Raw genomic sequence first — 17,987 nt, forward strand, 5'->3', positions numbered from 1 at the left:
TCTGTTTTCTAACACGGGCGGCACTTACAAAAACTTACACGAAAAATGTTCTTTTTCAGGTTGGAAATTCTCAAACAAAAATTTGAAATTGCTTCATTGTTTAAGGGTAATTTTATAGAGAAATCTGACATAATCAGCATAAGCAATTCCCTATTTTCTAACTTGAGAGGTACTTAAGAATGCCATAATAAGACTGAATAGTTCAAACATCCGAAACAAAAAATGATCGTTATAAGTTGGAAATTCCCAAACAAGTACGCGTTGCTATTGGCTGAAAGTGATCACATGACTGGAAAATGATCGTTGTTGCTGTGTAGCCCTTGGACATTGATCATTTTTGCAAAGAACTATTTTATTTTAAGCAGGAAAATCTCTGGACCTTAATCCTTTTTTGCTGAAACTCTGTCAAAGGGACTAAACTTTGTAGCCAGAACTATTCAAGAGAAGATAAATCTAGTATTTTGAGAAAATGTGACATTGGCCGTTCTTCCATTGAGGTCTTCAAATGTATTCATGTGTACTAAAATTATTACCGTTAGTTTAGAATATATGTAAAAGATACTCAAAGTTTACCTCCATTCTTCTATCTTTCTCTGCAGCATAACGCTGTTGACGCCTGTCAGCTCTAATCATAACCTGTCTGCCCCAATCTTTAATCACCTGACGCTCAGAAAATTTTGAGTCACCTTCGCTGAACTGAACATTGTTACAATTATGTTGTTCGTCAATAAAACGTGTGATGCAGTAATTCAGTAAATTGAAGATGTCAATTAAATCAGTAAATTAAATATCGATGTCGATGTACGTAGCTAATAGAATCTACTACTAGTCGATGCGATGCGCGTAACTAACTAGTAATATAGTAAAATCGCTAACAACGAGAATCTTCGAAATCACGGTTAAACCGTTTTACGAGGAATAACATTTAGTATCTACTATATAAACGGCAATCGTTGTCTGTCTGTCCACCTTATTGAGTACCATACTTTTTGGACTATTAGCCGCTACTTTTTTCTGATGGTTTGAGCCATGCGGCTTATATAAAGGTGCGGCTATTCTGTGGTTTTTTCTTTAACCACTAGGGCGCTTTAACAGGAATCTCCGGTTAGTGCGCCTCTATACATAACCTATTCATCGTTTGCCGTTTTCACACAAAAATGACGTAATAATTACAACTCTATGACTCTCTTTTAGCTTCATGACACGCGATGCTTTTTTGTTTTCGACGTATTAGGGCTAATTTGTTTTCGGCAAAATGATATCGACAATAGACTCTGTCGATATTAGAATTTGGTGATTAAATTCTATTAACTCTATGAAACACGATGCCATTTTTATGAACCTCTATTTCCGGCTTTTTTAAGGTTCAATTGCTAAATCGCCGTTAAGATCTTACTTTTCACGCGGACAATTGTATTATCTCGAGTAGGGATAGCATCTAGATTCTCTCACTTTCGATCAGACAAAGACACTACAATATTTTATTTTTACATTATATATCGTCATACCAGTATCGTCATATTCAGTGTTTTGATGGATAGCTGTTGGTGGAACAGTAACTTTTTTCTACATACACTTTTATGCAAGAATTGTTATTATTAATTCAACATATTCACAAATTTTATTTTGTTTTCTCAGTTCGTATTAATTGTATCATTACCGAATCATCTCATATTGTAATCGTAGCAAAACAGACTCAATTTAGCTATTACTTGCTAATTATTTCACTGTTACATCTAAACCCTTTTATAGTCGTTTTATTATTATAATTTATTTGACCTGCACAAAACATTTTTCTCATGATGTAAGTTGTTTAGCAAAGTAAGTTTGAAAACCTTTACAGTTGTTTTAGGTAGTAGAATGGCAAATGTTGTTATATGTTAAATACAAATCAATTTTCTGTTCACAAACTTTTTTACTTCCCGGGCAACGCTGGGTTGTACAGCTAGATGTATTAGCTTACACATCTTTCCTTTTAAACCTAACCAATTAGTTTTTCGTAATTAATTTCGCATTTTACAACAAACATTTGTAAGATTACTGTAAGATTTATCGTGTAAGATTGCGAGTATCAGTTATTCCCCACTCTTACATTTACATACATTTACATACTTTGAGAAATATATATATAGATATTTAAATTCTCATATTACATTTATAAACTTCCTATAACTTTTGAAGTTTATAATATAAGTTTTTTAAAGTTTGCTTCAACTTGCATTCTTTTAAACATACTTTGAGTATCGTGTTTGAAATTTAAACATTTATTTTCCTATCACTGTTATTATTACTTGATTAGTTTCCAATCATTATTATTAATATTATTCTTTTATTCAACCATTTTTGGCAGACATTGCTCTAATAAAATTTCAACTACAAAATACTATGATATTCTGTCATATTTTTTAGTATCGTCGTATTCAAAGAATTGTTGGACAGTTTCTGGTGGGACAGTAACCTTTTTATACCCACACACTTATGCAAGAATTGCTACTATTAATTCAACATATTCATGATTTTTATTTCGTTTTTTTCTGTTTGTATTAATTGTATTATTACCATATCATCTTTTATTGTAATTGTTGCAAAACCGACTTAATTTAGCTATTACTTGCTAATTATTTTAAATTTACATCTAATCCCTTTTACAGTTGTTTTCATTTTCTCTCAAATTATTTCAACTACACAAAACACTTTTCTCATGATATGTAGTTTGAAAGTTAGAATGGCAAATGTTGTTATATATGTTAAATACAAATAGATTTTCTGTGCAAAGACTTTTTTATTACCCGGGCGACGCCCGGGTACAAGTACAGCTTATGGTGTAAAATAGCAACTACAAGTACAAGCTTAGCAAGTACATCTTATGGTGTAAAATGTTGAAAAAATACTTTACCGAAGTTGTTTTCTCACCTTGGAGCGAAATAAAGTTTACATTATTTTAATGGGATAAATTGTTTAGGATCTCGAACAACTCGGTTTTCGAACTACCTTCTGGAACTGACTATGTTCTAAGGTTCCACTATACGTTATCAACAGATATAGGTCGCTGAAAGTTATGAAATTTTAAATTTACATTGGTTTGAAAACCTTAACAGTTGTTTTATTTTCTCTCTTAATTTATTTCAACTACACAGAACACTTCTTTCATGATATGCAGTTTGGGAGTTAGAAAGGCAAATGTTGTTATATGTTAAATACAAATCAATTTTCTGTCCAAAGACTTTTTACTACTCGGGCAACGCCGGGTAGCACAGCTAGGCATGGGGCCGTGGCATCACTCGGGGATGCGCCGGAGGCTTTTTTGCCCCGAGTGCAGTGAGAGTCTCCAGGCGCGGCTTTCCGGATGAATGAGTTGGCGAGTGCGAGGCGATTGATTGCAAAGCGATTGAGTGCTAGGCAATTGATTGCGAGGTGATTGATTGCGAGTGCGAGGCGATTGTTTGTGAGCGCGAGGCGATTGATTGCAAGGCGAGTGCGAGGCAATTGATTGTGAGGCAGGTGCTGGCCGATTGATTGCGAATGCGAAGCGATTGATTGCGAGGCGAGTGCAAGAGCACGATAGTCAACTGCTCGGCAGGTAAAGACAGGTAAGCCAAGGCGGGGGCTCGGCGCAGAAGTGCGCGATCGTCAACTGCAAATATAGACGGGAATGAACGGATGCATGAATCTAGAATATTGACTAGATTTTAGGCGCATTTAGCTGTAAAACACATTGCAGATTTCCATTGTGCTCCCCAACATTATTGACATGTATATGTGTATATTCAGGGAAACAATTTCAGTAGACAGTTTACATGATAATAAATCAGGGCAACAATTTCAGTAGACTGCATATTTAGAGTTGTTTTACAGTATGAAAGACAACTCTCAATAAACCTTATGCTGCACGTGAATCTGTTCCTGTAGGTAGGTAATGCAGCTAGTGACCTATATAAAAATTTCGTGCTGATGATTGGCTAATGCAGAGAGATCTTATATTTATCACTGATGGACTCTTTTCACGTGTATCACTAGTTACGTCACGAATGAAGCACCCGCTCGAATCTGAGCTTTTTAAAAGCTGGTCTCATTCAAACGCTTATATCTCTAGGCAGAGTTAGTCTATAAAGACAAAACTGACATCAAATTGTAGCTGATGTTTTAGCCTTTTATTGGTCTTAATTTCATTAAATCGACCTTTTTGACGCAACCACTTCTTTAATAATGTTGCTATGAAAATATGCTATGACCCTGCGTCATACGCAAAGCTGTTGGATATTTGCTCCGATATAGGGATATACAGTGAAACTCGGATAAATCGCCCTCGGATATATCAAACACATGGTTAACTCGAATGAATTTGCTTGGTCCGTCCCCAAGCAATGATAAATGGCTTTAGATAACTCGACCGAAACTCCGTTAACTCGAACAGTTTTTTGCCAAACGGCTACCGACACGGTTGTTACTATCACTTAAGAATATCACTTTATTCCAAGCCATAGAGATAAACATCGACTTTTAGTAGTTCTTAGGCCTCGTTACTACCAACATCGGCAAATATTTTCATTAAAGACTTTTCTAAAGCTTTGCAAAAATCAAATTTTACCAAACATCCGCTTAGCAGTAAGCCCTCCGAAAGCAAGAAAATCGAGGTAAAATTTGCATTTAACTTTAAAGTAATATCGGCAAAATTGATAATGGGTTTTTAATAGTAAAGCAGTTTTGTAATAACTGACTTACTGCAAAATTGATCTTGGTTAAAACGCTTGGTAGAAAAATACGTATGTATTTTTTCTGAGCGTTTTAACCGCAATCAAGTTTTGCCAATTTTAATCTGAGAACGTCCTGACAGTCACATCACCTAAAGCAACAAACAAATCTCAAGTGATAGAAAAATATCTATACTTTCTGATTAAAAATATTTAAAACTTCACACGAGAGACCCTTTAACTTGCAACAAGCAATCTATGCTTGTGATTGATATATAGTTTGTATATGTACATGTATCTACTAATAAATACGTGCACTTATGACAGTCCTGATAACTTGAACGCTCTAATAACTCGAACATTTTTGCTCGGTCCCTTGAAGTTTGAGTTATCTGTGTTTCACTGTATATGGTGTAGCTAGTCTATCAATCTCTGTGGCCTAGTGGGTAGGGTGTCAGACTGGCAAACGGTGGATTCCAAGCTATAGATATAGATAACCTATAGATATAGTAAACCTATATCTATGGTTTACTATATCTATAGTTCCAAGTGTAAATCTTCTTCGGTATGGATTCTTTATTCCAAGATTTTAAGATCTATAGCCGGAATGCATACGGACATATCCACGGACATACTTTGAGAAATATATAGATATAATATATAGTAATATATATTTTTTTATATATATTTATTTTTACATATATTCCCACGTCCAAACACGAGTGAAGCGATCGTTTGAGAGCTTTTTGATAAATGCATATGTGCACACAACTCACGAAAATTATTCATCAACTCCGTCGCAAACCCTTGTACCGAAATCTCATCAACAAATTTAACCATTTTTCAATGAAGTCGTTTACTTATAATAACGATACAAAACACATATAAACCTATTTAAATATGTTACCAAGTCTTTGAAATTTGTAGACAATATCCTAAACCTTACCCATCTGATCGGATTATACATAAATAGACAGATTAATTTGGCCTAAAATCGTAATAAAAACGTGATAAGCCTTTTTTAATCAACGTTAAGACCAGCCAACGAAACGCCGATAAGGCCGTGCGGCAGAGAGTAAAACCATTTAGTTGTGCGTATTTCACGAGAAAAACGTGCACATTTCACCAGTCTATGGCATTGTCCAATTGCCGAAGGTTTCTGTAATTAATGTAGAAGTACTGAGAAGTAATCGTTTCTTTTTTGCCGATTTTACCAGATTCTGACATTTTGGACACTTATAATGATGAGTACTTTGGTATTCCAACTGATGTCCAAACCAGTGAAAGGAAATGACAATGATATTTTTCTAACGATTCTTATAAGATTATTACAATATTTAGTTGTAAGAATAATTATTCGATTTTGTAAGATTATTATGCGATTTAATTATAAGAATAATCATTCGAATTTACAAGATCGAAGTATATAGTGACCGATGGTGTTCAATATGTTACTGTTATTATTTTTCTAAAGATTTTGTTGATGATACTGCGGCTGTGCCCAATATCGCGGTACTGCCAAGCCGTTTTTAATATCCGCAAAATTAAGTAATAGGCCTACATTTTCTTATAGATATACATCTATTTCTATGACAACCAGCTAAAATCTGTTTCTATAGATTTTAAAATTCAGCATAAATTTTTAGATATAAATAACAAATCTAGATAAATATCACAACTTCTTGATATTGGTTGCGATGACCAATGATATACAGCCTAGTGTTGGGCCGGTATATAATTTAGTGCCGGATAGGATATCCTTGCACTTTTTTATCGGTTTTCCCGGTGTCGGTATCTTCGGTATTTACCATCTTCGATATGCTTTGCCAACTAAGAAAGTTCTGTATTGTCGGTATTGTAGTTCGGTATATGGTTTTCAGTGTGTGTTTAACTTCAGCTTACCTACTGCCCATTTTTATATAACAAAGGTGGGGGATAAATCAAATTTCAAACGTATAAATATATCAACGTATAAATATATATAAACGTATCAAATATCAAACGGGGGTATTATCAAATATAAAACATAATATACGTTTTATATTTGATAAAATATAAAACTTATATTACGTTTTACATTTTATCAATGTAAGACGTAATATAAAACTAGATACGTATAGGTAAGCGTGGAAATGTTCGTTGAAGAAAGAGTTATAATATAATTGGTGTGGGTTGTGTTTTCAGAATGTCTGAGAAAAAAGTTGTGATTTCCAATGCGCGCTGAGTGACTCTTTTTGCTTAGCGTGTTCGTCGGAGGCGTTTTTGCAATTAATCATAACATCGATTGACGCACGGTTGTAATCTCATTCCATTACATGGCGATTGTGCGCGAGACATCAAATGAGCTCTTTCATAAGCAGCTAATTACGCGCGGGATTCTCCCGCGCAATACGTCGCTGGTAATGCTGTAGCCTGTCAAATACAAAAATCTTTCCGGTTAACCAATTACTGAAAGGCTTTCATGGATAAATACCGATCATGTCAAACCGGCCGCAGATAACTAGCTCTCACCGAAAATGATTGGTTTTCTGGATACCGATAATCGCTCGGTGTCGGTAAAAGCGGATAACTCCTTACCGGCCCAACACTAATACAGCCCTCCAGCCTGCGTATATTACACAGCAGCTTGCCATTTTACTTCTAATATTGCATTTCTCTTATTGCAGGGGATCGAGATAAACATATAGTATTTTCCTTTCATTATTGCTGTTTGTTATACATAATAACACCCAGTACATTACAGCTACCATTGCAGTTCTCCTATTGCACTGCAGTGCCATTTGACTGCTAATATTGCATTTCTCAACCAGCAGTACCCTTTCTTTTTCCATTATCACTTTGGTCGTGGGCTGTACGACGGGAATTTCTAGTTAAGAATATATATAAGATTATATGTAAGAATATATATGGTCTTTATCTCATTTGAATGACTTCAATGGTGCAATCACATCTTCAAGTCCATTTGTTGTACAGAGCTGTGTGCAATTGGAACTTCCAACACTTGTTTGGATGAAACAATTTAAATGAGTTGCCATTGTTATAACATACATTCCCCACCTCAAGTCTTTCCGTCCACCTCTTCCCATTCGGCGATTGTATGATCATAATTTGATGCTTAGGTTTAGTTGGAGTCCTTGATCAAGCGTATACAACACAACTATTATTAACAGGACACTTTGATTGTCAGGGATGTGTCTTAGAACCCGGGTTATTTTGTAAAAGAATGTCTGGTATCATTAATGTACATATTATTAGCATTTACTGCAAAATGCCCTCTTTGTGAGAAATATTAATGAGATGTGTCCTATTGTTAAGGTTTGTGCAAATGTTGCTAGCAGTTGAGGACAGCAATGTTGTAAGACACCTAAGTCTAGCTGTGATAGCAGCCCTATAGCTACTACCTTCACAATGTTTAACAACAATACTCATGCCAGACTGGATAAATGGCTTCTGCGTTCACCATCAAAGCTCTCACTCACTTCATAATAAAATGTGCTCAAACTATTGAAAGAACTGTTTTTGTGGTAACAGAAATCATGTGGTTGCGCCATAGGCTGTAATAATGGTTAACAATGGTGTGATCAACCATACTTGTGTCCCTAAAAACTACTGTACACTGGTAAGAAATCTTTATGTAATCTGTTGCTCAAAGTGTACTATTTTGGTCTCCTAAAAGCCAGTGCTTGTAAATTATGTGTGAACTGGGGTGGGTGTATTAGGTGTATGTGTGTATTAGGTGTATGTGTGTATTAGGTGTATGTGTGTATTAGGTGTATGTGTGTATTAGGTGTGTGCGTGCATTAGGTGTATGCGTGTATTAGGTGTATGCGTGTATTAGGTGTATGCGTGTATTAGGTGTATGCGTGTATTAGGTGTATGCGTGTATTAGGTGTATGCGTGTATTAGGTGTATGTGTGTATTAGGTGTATGCGTGTATTAGGTGTATGTGTGTATTAGGTGCATGTGTGTATTAGGTGTATGTGTGTATTAGGTGTATGTGTGTATTAGGTGTATGTGTGTATTAGGTGCATGTGTGTATTAGGTGTATGTGTGCATTAGGTGTATGCGTGTATTAGGTGTGTGCGTGCATTAGGTGTATGCGTGCATTAGGTGTATGTGTGTATTAGGTGCATGTGTGTATTAGGTGCATGTGTGTATTAGGTGTATGTGTGCATTAGGTGTATGTGTGCATTAGGTGTATGTGTGTATTAGGTGCATGTGTGTATTAGGTGTATGTGTGTATTAGGTGCATGTGTATATTAGGTGTATGCGTGTATTAGGTGCATGTGTGTATTAGGTGCATGTGTGTATTAGGTGCATGTGTGTATTAGGTGCATGTGTGTATTAGGTGCATGTGTGTATTAGGTGCATGTGTGTATTAGGTGCATGTGTGCATTAGGTGTATGTGTGTATTAGGTGCATGTGTGTATTAGGTGCATGTGTGTATTAGGTGCATGTGTGTATTAGGTGCATGTGTGTATTAGGTGCATGTGTGTATTAGGTGCATGTGTGTATTAGGTGCATGTGTGTATTAGGTGCATGTGTATATTAGGTGTGTGTGTGTGTATTAGGTGCATGTGTGCATTAGGTGTATGTGTGTATTAGGTGCATGTGTGTATTAGGTGCATGTGTGCATTAGGTGTATGTGTGTATTAGGTGCATGTGTGTATTAGGTGCATGTGTGTATTAGGTGTATGTGTGTATTAGGTGTATGCGTGCATTAGGTGTATGCGTGTATTAGGTGTGTGCGTGCATTAGGTGTATGTGTGCATTAGGTGTATGTGTGTATTAGGTGCATGTGTGTATTAGGTGCATGTGTGTATTAGGTGCATGTGTGTATTAGGTGCATGTGTGTATTAGGTGCATGTGTGTATTAGGTGCATGTGTGTATTAGGTGCATGTGTGTATTAGGTGTATGCGTGTATTAGGTGCATGTGTGTATTAGGTGTATGTGTGTATTAGGTGTATGTGTGTATTAGGTGTATGTGTGTATTAGGTGTATGTGTGTATTAGGTGTATGTGTGTATTAGGTGCATGTGTGCATTAGGTGTATGTGTGCATTAGGTGTATGTGTGTATTAGGTGTATGTGTGTATTAGGTGTATGTGTGTATTAGGTGCATGTGTATATTAGGTGTGTGTGTGTGTATTAGGTGCATGTGTGTATTAGGTACATGTGTGTATTAGGTGCATGTGTGTATTAGGTGCATGTGTGTATTAGGTGCATGTGTGTATTAGGTGCATGTGTGCATTAGGTGTATGTGTGCATTAGGTGTATGTGTGTATTAGGTGTATGTGTGTATTAGGTGTATGTGTGTATTAGGTGCATGTGTATATTAGGTGTGTGTGTGTGTATTAGGTGCATGTGTGTATTAGGTACATGTGTGTATTAGGTGCATGTGTGTATTAGGTGTATGTGTGTATTAGGTGTATGTGTGTATTAGGTGCATGTGTGTATTAGGTGTATGTGTAGCAATATGTAGGTATAGGTAGAGTAGGTATAGCAAAAGCTCAACCATGATCTTATGCCAATTTTCAGCAGTTCAAATATGCTTTCTACATTCAGTGCTTGATTAATTTGGACCCGTTTGATTGAGACTGCGTGTATACTAGGGAAGCATAACACTGAGTAGGCAAATTTTCCCTCCCTCTTCTGCTGTGTTCCATTCACTAAACAAGGGTTACACGCTACAAATAAGCTGACGGCCAGATTATGCTTAAAAAATTGTTCACCTACACATCCGCTAATATAACATTATTCTTTGGATGCGTCTTCAAGCCATTGGAAAGCGTCTACAAAAAGCATTTAGCATAGATTTCTAAAGTATCTTCTATAGATTCATAGTACCTATAGTGCAGCTACTGTAAAACCTCTAATTGAACGCCATGGCGCTTTATATTTCAGCTTCTCTATGGTGGCGGTCAATTGGAGGCGACGTTCAAATAGGATCTAGCGGTCTATTTTTCAAATGGCTTGTCAGAACTTTCGGACGATAAATTTAGCCTTAATATGGGCAAAGCGAATGTCGCCTATATTTTGCTCTCTTTTTCGATGGAATAATTTTAAACCTTTTGGATGCAATAAATCTGCTAACTTACCTCTAACCTGTCAAAGATCTCTTAATAAATCTGCATCGAGAAATATCTCTACCAGTTCATATCTATTGCTTGCAATTGGCCTGCGATGATATTATAGCCTGTGTCCTTTGCAATTTGTTGGCAGTTTCAATTTTTATGTTATTCTAAATTGAAGGCATATTTTTATTTTATATCTATCTATATTTAACATGTTTGCTACAGTTTACAGCCAAAACTAGCTTTTTATGTGCCATAGAAGTGGAGTTATGAGCATTCATCAAGGATGCTATTGATCAATTGGAGAGTGGCGGTCAATTGGAGGTGGCGTTCAAATAGAGGTGGCATTCCAATAGAGGTGGCATTCAATTAAGAGGTTTTTTGGTATATATTCATAGCATCATCCCTGCCTCGGAGGTCTCATTTCTGCAGATTGGTTTGAGTGTTTGTATTTAAAAAATGTTATGTAAAAAGTTTTCGTCCAAAGTGCCCTTCACGCACTCCATCTATTGTTATTGTAGACTACGCGGATTGGAAGATATATAAATGATGTCAGAAAAAAAGCACCAAATGAGTTGGGCAAAAGATTACGAAAATTGGTCAAGGCATGGCAGGCATTGGCCAACTCCACACCATCTAACAATGCTAGTCCAGCATCTGGGTACAGTCCTGCGCTTGGCTATGCTAACTCTCCAGGGCTTCCCTCTAGAACACACACTGTTGCGTCTCCACTTTTATCTGGACGGTCGTCCAAATCACCTGCTCTCCAGTCAAATAAAGCCAGACTCGTTTCTCCAGCTCTCAATAATAGTCGTGGCCAGTTGTCATCTCCTTCAGTTGCCGAACTTAAAGGCAAGTTGGCCTCTCCTTGTCTTGGTGAAAGAGCTGGGATGCATGCAAGTGCGCTTCATGACAAAAAAGCAAAGTTGGTCTCATCAGCCCTCAATGATTCTATACCGCATAGACTAGTCTCACCCTTAGTTAGGCAGGCTGGTGGCCATGATTCTCCAGTGCATGTTAATAGTAAACGAATCTCTCCTTCCAATTTTAAGCCTATCACACCACGTAACATAGCAACTACACCATTTATCAAATCTTCTCATAGTCGATCGGCTACACCAAATGGTAAAAATCATTTGCGTGACAATGTTGGTACACGCACTCCGACCCCTCCACATTTAAACAATCATGTTCATGTGACTCCCAATATTGATAGCACCCATCGAACACATGCTGCTAATAAAAAACGGAGGCGTTCTGACGAAAGCTGTACAAGCGATGGCTCATCTATCAAGAAAACTCGTCATACGATCAATGGTGAATCGTCATCAAGAATTGGAGAGAGAATTAGAACACCTAAAGTAAAGACTACTGTAGAAATAATTGCTGAGCTGCAAGCGGGTAAAAGTGTGCCACTTACAGATAGCGATACAATCACTAAAATTGTGACAAATCAGATTAAAAAAGAAGAGGATGATATTCACCGATCTGTTGTTCCTAGTAGTGCTATGCCAAAATCTCGGCGGAAACATGGAACATCTAGTCTTCCAGGACCTCCGTCTGCTCGAACGGACTTAAGTAAGACTAAATCAGATCTTGTACACCGTTTCTTGCATCAGCAGCAACAGCAGAGGCACAGCACAGATAATGATGAATTACCATATGATGGAGTCGACTATCTTTCTAGTGCTGCTCGCTCTGCACAGCCAGAAGCAGCGTCAGCCCCTCCAGCCACTAATATGACAATAGATCCTTATAGCCTTCTTCCTCCTATAGATTATGATCGCATCAAATGGGAAGATGATGAACCTGAGGATGTGCCAATTGTGAGAAATGCAATCACAGGAGAGTATCCTGAAGGTTACAATGCTGATCATATTGAAAGCAGTAACCACTATGATGCCCCACATGTAGAGAGAGTCATTAATGAGAATTGGCATGGGGTGAATGGCACTGCTAGTGAAAATAGTCAATTTCATCCATGGACAGAGACGTTCACTATTTGTACTTCTGAAGATTCTCCTGAGAATGCATCTGTAATTTTACCATATGTAGATATCTGAAGAAGACTTGTGAATAATAGATGTAGCACACATATATTGTCATACCAAAAATTATGTTTATACACACATTTCTTTACATTACTAAAAAAATGATTGTGCTATTATTTTTTTGCAAGACATCAGATAGACTCTACTTATGCTAAGACAATATACCTTCATAGCATGTGCAAAACATGAGAGAACTATTAAAAGTTGAACATTCACAAGTCACTAAGCTGCACACGCCACGCAATTAGTATTTAAATAAAAATTCATAATAATTTGGGTAGTTCCTTAAGCCTGCCGATGTCTAAAACTGGCAAGGACATTTCCTGTTCACTACTTTTGTCTTTTTTGTTATCCATTACTTCAGGCCCTTTCCTCAGGATAGACTTGAGATTGCTGGTTGCTGTAACTTTGCTGAGTGGAGGGGGTGATATAGTGGCGTCAGATATGCTCGTATTGAGGTCGTATCTGTTTAAGTATTGCTGTGTAGCCATTGATATGTTATTCGATTCAATGGTGCTCTTTGAAGATGAACTTCTTGAAGGCATCATTAATACCTGAAACAGTGATTATGAAAACTTTACAAAATTTTATATCAGGTGTTTCAACGCCATGGGAACCCTTAACCCTTTCGCAAGTATGTTAATTAATCAAACCTTTGTGTACAGAGTGAATATATTTGCAAAACGACTAGCAATTTGTACATAGGGATACATAAAACGTCATAACTTTTTTATTTACAGAAATAACTACATGAAATTTAAAATACATGTAACTCACACACATAGAAGTCACTACATTTAATATTTCTTGAAGCAGTCACCTTTGCATAACCCTACCGTCGTCGTGGATCATGACCGTCGGCACGTTCAGATTCATCACTATCGCTACCGGTTTCTGACTCTATATCGAAATCATTGGTATCAATATCGCTTCCACTGGAACAAGATTCATCAGTTTCAACCACATATTCAGCAATATATTTCTCGTAGTTGGTTCTAGTAGCAATTTTTCGACGCGGTCGTTTCGTTTGACTTGCCATTGTTTCGTTTCGATAGTAGTTTTAGGCGTAGTAGTGGTTTGCGATAGAAGATGTTTCGGTGGTAGTTGATCGCCGTAGTGACCATAAGAACTTTGTTCTTTTGTTAAATTTGACTGACTATTATAGCGAACACAATAGTATTATGTTTAGTAATATAAAGCAAAAAGAATATTTGAAGTACGAAACAAAAATAGCCAATAACAAAACGGCTGACGAATAACGGCTTTTGGGATTTCCCAAACGACATAAATGTCTCTTTGCTCAAAACTCCGAGGGACATTAATGTCGCATCACTTACGAAAGGGTTAATCCAAGAACACATAGAAACTGCTTGCTAAAATTGATGCACAACCAAATGTAAATAAATTTTTAGACTACCATACTTTTCAGACTATTAACCGCACCCCTATATAAGCCGCATCTGCTTTATTTTCAAAAAAGCAATAATAAAACAATACGTAGGCCGCACCTTTTGTATAGGCCGCAGAACTCATGACGTTGATTTTAAACACGGCAGCAACTTTGCTGGTTAATACGGAATAGTGCCATTGGGCACTATTCCGTATTAATCGACGCTTTTTAATCCAGTGCCGTTAGGCATTGTTTTGTTTTTTCTTTCACCGCTAGAAGTGCACTAACCGGAGATTCCGGTTAGCTAATGCGAAAGGTGAAAGAAAAAACCACAGAATAGCCGCACCTTTATATAAGCCGCATGGCTCAAAACATCAGAAAAAAGCAGCGGCTAATGGTCTGAAAAGTACGGTACATAGCCCGACAAATGGTAATTGTCTACATTGAAGCAGCACCTGTATTTGTCGTGAACATGAAAAAGTGGACACAAACCTTTCGTAGCAGACTACCGTCCTTGGTCACGGAAGGCTTGTCACCCCTGTGTACAGTTAAATGGGCTAGCTCAGTCAGCTGATCGTTATGTAGGTATTTGAGAGCTAGCGCATTTAGCTCGAGACTCTTGTTAGAATCGAGGGTTGAGTCTGTCATTACCATTGACAGGTACTGTAAGCGAGGTAAGGCTACCGAATCACTGAAACAATGCATGTAACAATCTTACGGGTAACTCCATGAATGATGAACACACTAACCTTTTAAAACTAGCATTTTATTTTTTAGTTGTGGCCATGTGAAGCTTTTTCTTGAAATTAAAAGCAGTTCAATCGTTCAACTGTTATTCTTTGCAATTAGTGCATTGGAGCATATTTTGTACAGACAATGGGGCCAAGGCAAAAAATTAAACAGTAGGTTTGGTAGTTACTAATCTTCATTGGAAGGATTGCAAATCCACAAGTAATGGTATATCACACTCACCTAGCAATCTGGCCATGACGATCCAGTTCTATTCTTTTCAGCTGGTTTCTTGTAGCCAAATGAGAATTTATGTCTTCCTCAGTTGTGTGAATACACTCCTCATCATGTTCCTTGACCTCCAGCTCTGTGCACTCAAAGTCAGTAACCTTCCTTTCGAATATATGCTGATCAGAAGCACTGTAGCCAGAGGACTCCGGAGTGACAAGTTTCTCTGACCTGCCTTCTTCTGGAGCTCTTTTGGCCAGTAGGTCTCTAACATTTTTCTGAAAATTGTGACAAAGAAAGTGCAGTCAATCACTTGCAACATGTTAATAAGTAGGGAAGTAATGCTTTCTACACGCTTCGGAGCAAAACTAGCATGTTTACAGAAATTTGGTGCATGCCAGGCCTGTATATGCTTCATTACATTTACATGTAGATGCACCGAAACATTGCTACAGAACTCAAGATATTGAGCACAAACATAGCACACTATTTTAACCGTGTACTATTATTAAAACATGTCATGCATGTCTAGTGCATGTGTAAATAATTAACAGTAAATAATTAAGTTTCATTCGCCCACCCATGATTCTACCAGTCCCGCCCATGATGCTACCAGTCCCGCCCATGATGCTACCAGTCTCGCCAGTGATGCTACCAGTCTCGTTCAGAGCCTTGAAATGGAATTACGTTCACTAGGTGGTTTAGCAACACTACATAATTGAACAAAGAAAAATCAGAGAGGAATGAACTGGTGATGCTAGTAGAATTTATAGTCTTACAATAATGACATCAAGGTGGTGTTTAGTACATTCAGGGTTGAGACTCTCTGCCATCATGCTCACGCTTTCACCGAGCACCGGGCTCTGCCAGCTGTCCTCTGATCTCGAATGACAGCTGTCATTTCTCTTCGGAGACCTGCAAATAGGTAAACTGACTGTCAGAATGAATAATAAAATTGCAGGTTCTAAACCAATCAAGATCAAACAGGCGGATTAAAAATAATCGTAAAACAAATAAATTTTTTCAATTTATGAAAGTTATGGTTTCTATTAAGGTGTCTTCAGAATCCTCTGCATATATAAGAGGATTGCGCATGAAAAATATCTTTCATTAACTAGATGTACATGATGAGAAATCATTGAGGCCAACACATACCCATAAACCAAGAGTTATCCCTTACAAACCGTTTTCATGATAAAAATTCAGCACAGAAATTATTCTACCAATTAGACTATTAGAGGATGAGAAGTGGCCGAATGCCATAAAAAACGCTGAGTATTAGCCTAGTTAAGAGATTGTTGTACTAGCAACAAGCTATCATAAACAAGCTATCATAAACAACTAGCAAGCGGTTGTTTATGATAGCTCACTAACCTTAAATATTGATGTAGAGTTCAGGCTACATTTTAGTGATGTGGCCTCAATAAGGCCTCACAGCTAGATAAACCAATCACAAAAACTACTGCAATTCTCCTGCAAGCACCCTATGCGCACCCTCTGTACGTACCCTCTGTACGTACCCCCTATCGAGTAAGGATTCCGAATGCACCCTTTCTACATCAAGTAGGTTTGTCTCATTTATAATTAGTAACCAATTTTTACGATTCTGTGCGAATAAAAACAAGTAAATTCTACGAAGGGATGTCAATAACAAAAAAACACACATAAGACCATGAGAGTAAGTTAATAAGGATGAGTAAATAAGCTTCATTACGAAGATAGCTTATACGCTGACCCTGTCAGACTGTCATCATAGCTCTCATAGTCAACATTCATGTCAGAGGTAAAGCTGCGAGCTGTCAATTGTGTAGGAAAGTCAAGAGCAGTCAAATCATGCTGGATGAGCGAGTGAGATTGGGAGCTGTCATGAGCCGAATCTGGTGTGTCCGTCGTAGAGCCATTGTACTCCTGAGTGATAGACCAACAAGAACATGGCCAACATGGCACATAGAAATGGAGTACTGTGCAAGCTTCTTTCACAAACATTCAGAAAAAACTGTTTATTCTATAAATGATCGTGCATAATTTTACAGTTTCACATCTTCAACCATAACTGCTCATAAAATTAAAACAATTTGACATTCACATGTTTTTTAATACTTTATAGATAATTTAAATTTTATATATAAATCTCTTTACGTTACATAATTAGAGAGATGTTCAGTGTACAATATGTATGGATATGTGAGCTAGGAAGCCATTTTAATGTCAATGTTGACCAGCTAGTGACCAGCTAGTATATGGCCATTACACGTCTGGCTTATTGCTGCCAGGAAAATGTCACATTTGATCCCTATAAAAGGGAACGAATGAATCGAATCTGAGGAGATGTGAACTCAACAACATGCTGCTTTGCACAAATTGAAAACAAAAAATATGGTTTGAATATAATGTCTAACCTTAACATCTATTAATCATTAGTACACGTTAGTGTGGCCCAGGTTGAGGCAATACTTCCTTGATATATAAACTCAAATCTACCAAGTTTCAGTATAAATTTCTGAAATGCCAGTATTCTTATAGAGTAGACGCTCCTATAACCTATACCTCCTACGACGTAAATTCCAGATAACGTAAAAAAATTATGCAAAGCTTTTGCTTCATACTACGCAAAAAATTCCATATAACGTAAAGTGTCAAGTCGAGGCAACTTCTCAAATTCGATTTGAATGGTAAGAAAACTCACCGTACTTGTGAGAGAGAAAAACGACGTATGTATAGCGTTGCATCTATTAAACAAACAACTTCCATGACGGCTTAGTTCGTCATGATAGATCGTTCTATGTGTCGACAAAACATAGAATAGGTAGCTGCGCAATTGTTCA

General features: G+C 37.2%; 2 protein-coding genes across 2 annotated transcripts in view; one reads left to right on the plus strand and one right to left on the minus strand.

Annotated features, from left to right (window-relative positions):
• The window catches only part of LOC137401991 (mediator of RNA polymerase II transcription subunit 26-like), a 37,241-nt gene extending 24,414 nt beyond the window's left edge, over positions 1-12,827 (plus strand). Inside the window, exon 3 of the mRNA XM_068088465.1 lies at positions 11,286-12,827. Coding sequence (XP_067944566.1) covers positions 11,286-12,827 — 1,542 coding nt within the window. The remainder of the gene's footprint in view (positions 1-11,285) is intronic.
• Positions 12,828-12,844: 17 nt separating this feature from the next.
• The window catches only part of LOC137401982 (SCL-interrupting locus protein homolog), a 28,069-nt gene continuing 22,926 nt past the window's right edge, over positions 12,845-17,987 (minus strand). Inside the window, exons 12-16 of the mRNA XM_068088454.1 lie at positions 16,898-17,070; positions 15,942-16,077; positions 15,178-15,440; positions 14,698-14,896; positions 12,845-13,369 (exon numbers count right to left, since the gene is read on the minus strand). Of these exons, the coding sequence (XP_067944555.1) occupies positions 13,079-13,369; positions 14,698-14,896; positions 15,178-15,440; positions 15,942-16,077; positions 16,898-17,070 (1,062 nt within the window). The 3' untranslated portion in view covers positions 12,845-13,078. The remainder of the gene's footprint in view (positions 13,370-14,697; positions 14,897-15,177; positions 15,441-15,941; positions 16,078-16,897; positions 17,071-17,987) is intronic.

This window comes from Watersipora subatra, chromosome 1 (genome assembly GCF_963576615.1).
Source record: "Watersipora subatra chromosome 1, tzWatSuba1.1, whole genome shotgun sequence".
NCBI lineage: Eukaryota > Metazoa > Bryozoa > Gymnolaemata > Cheilostomatida > Watersiporidae > Watersipora > Watersipora subatra.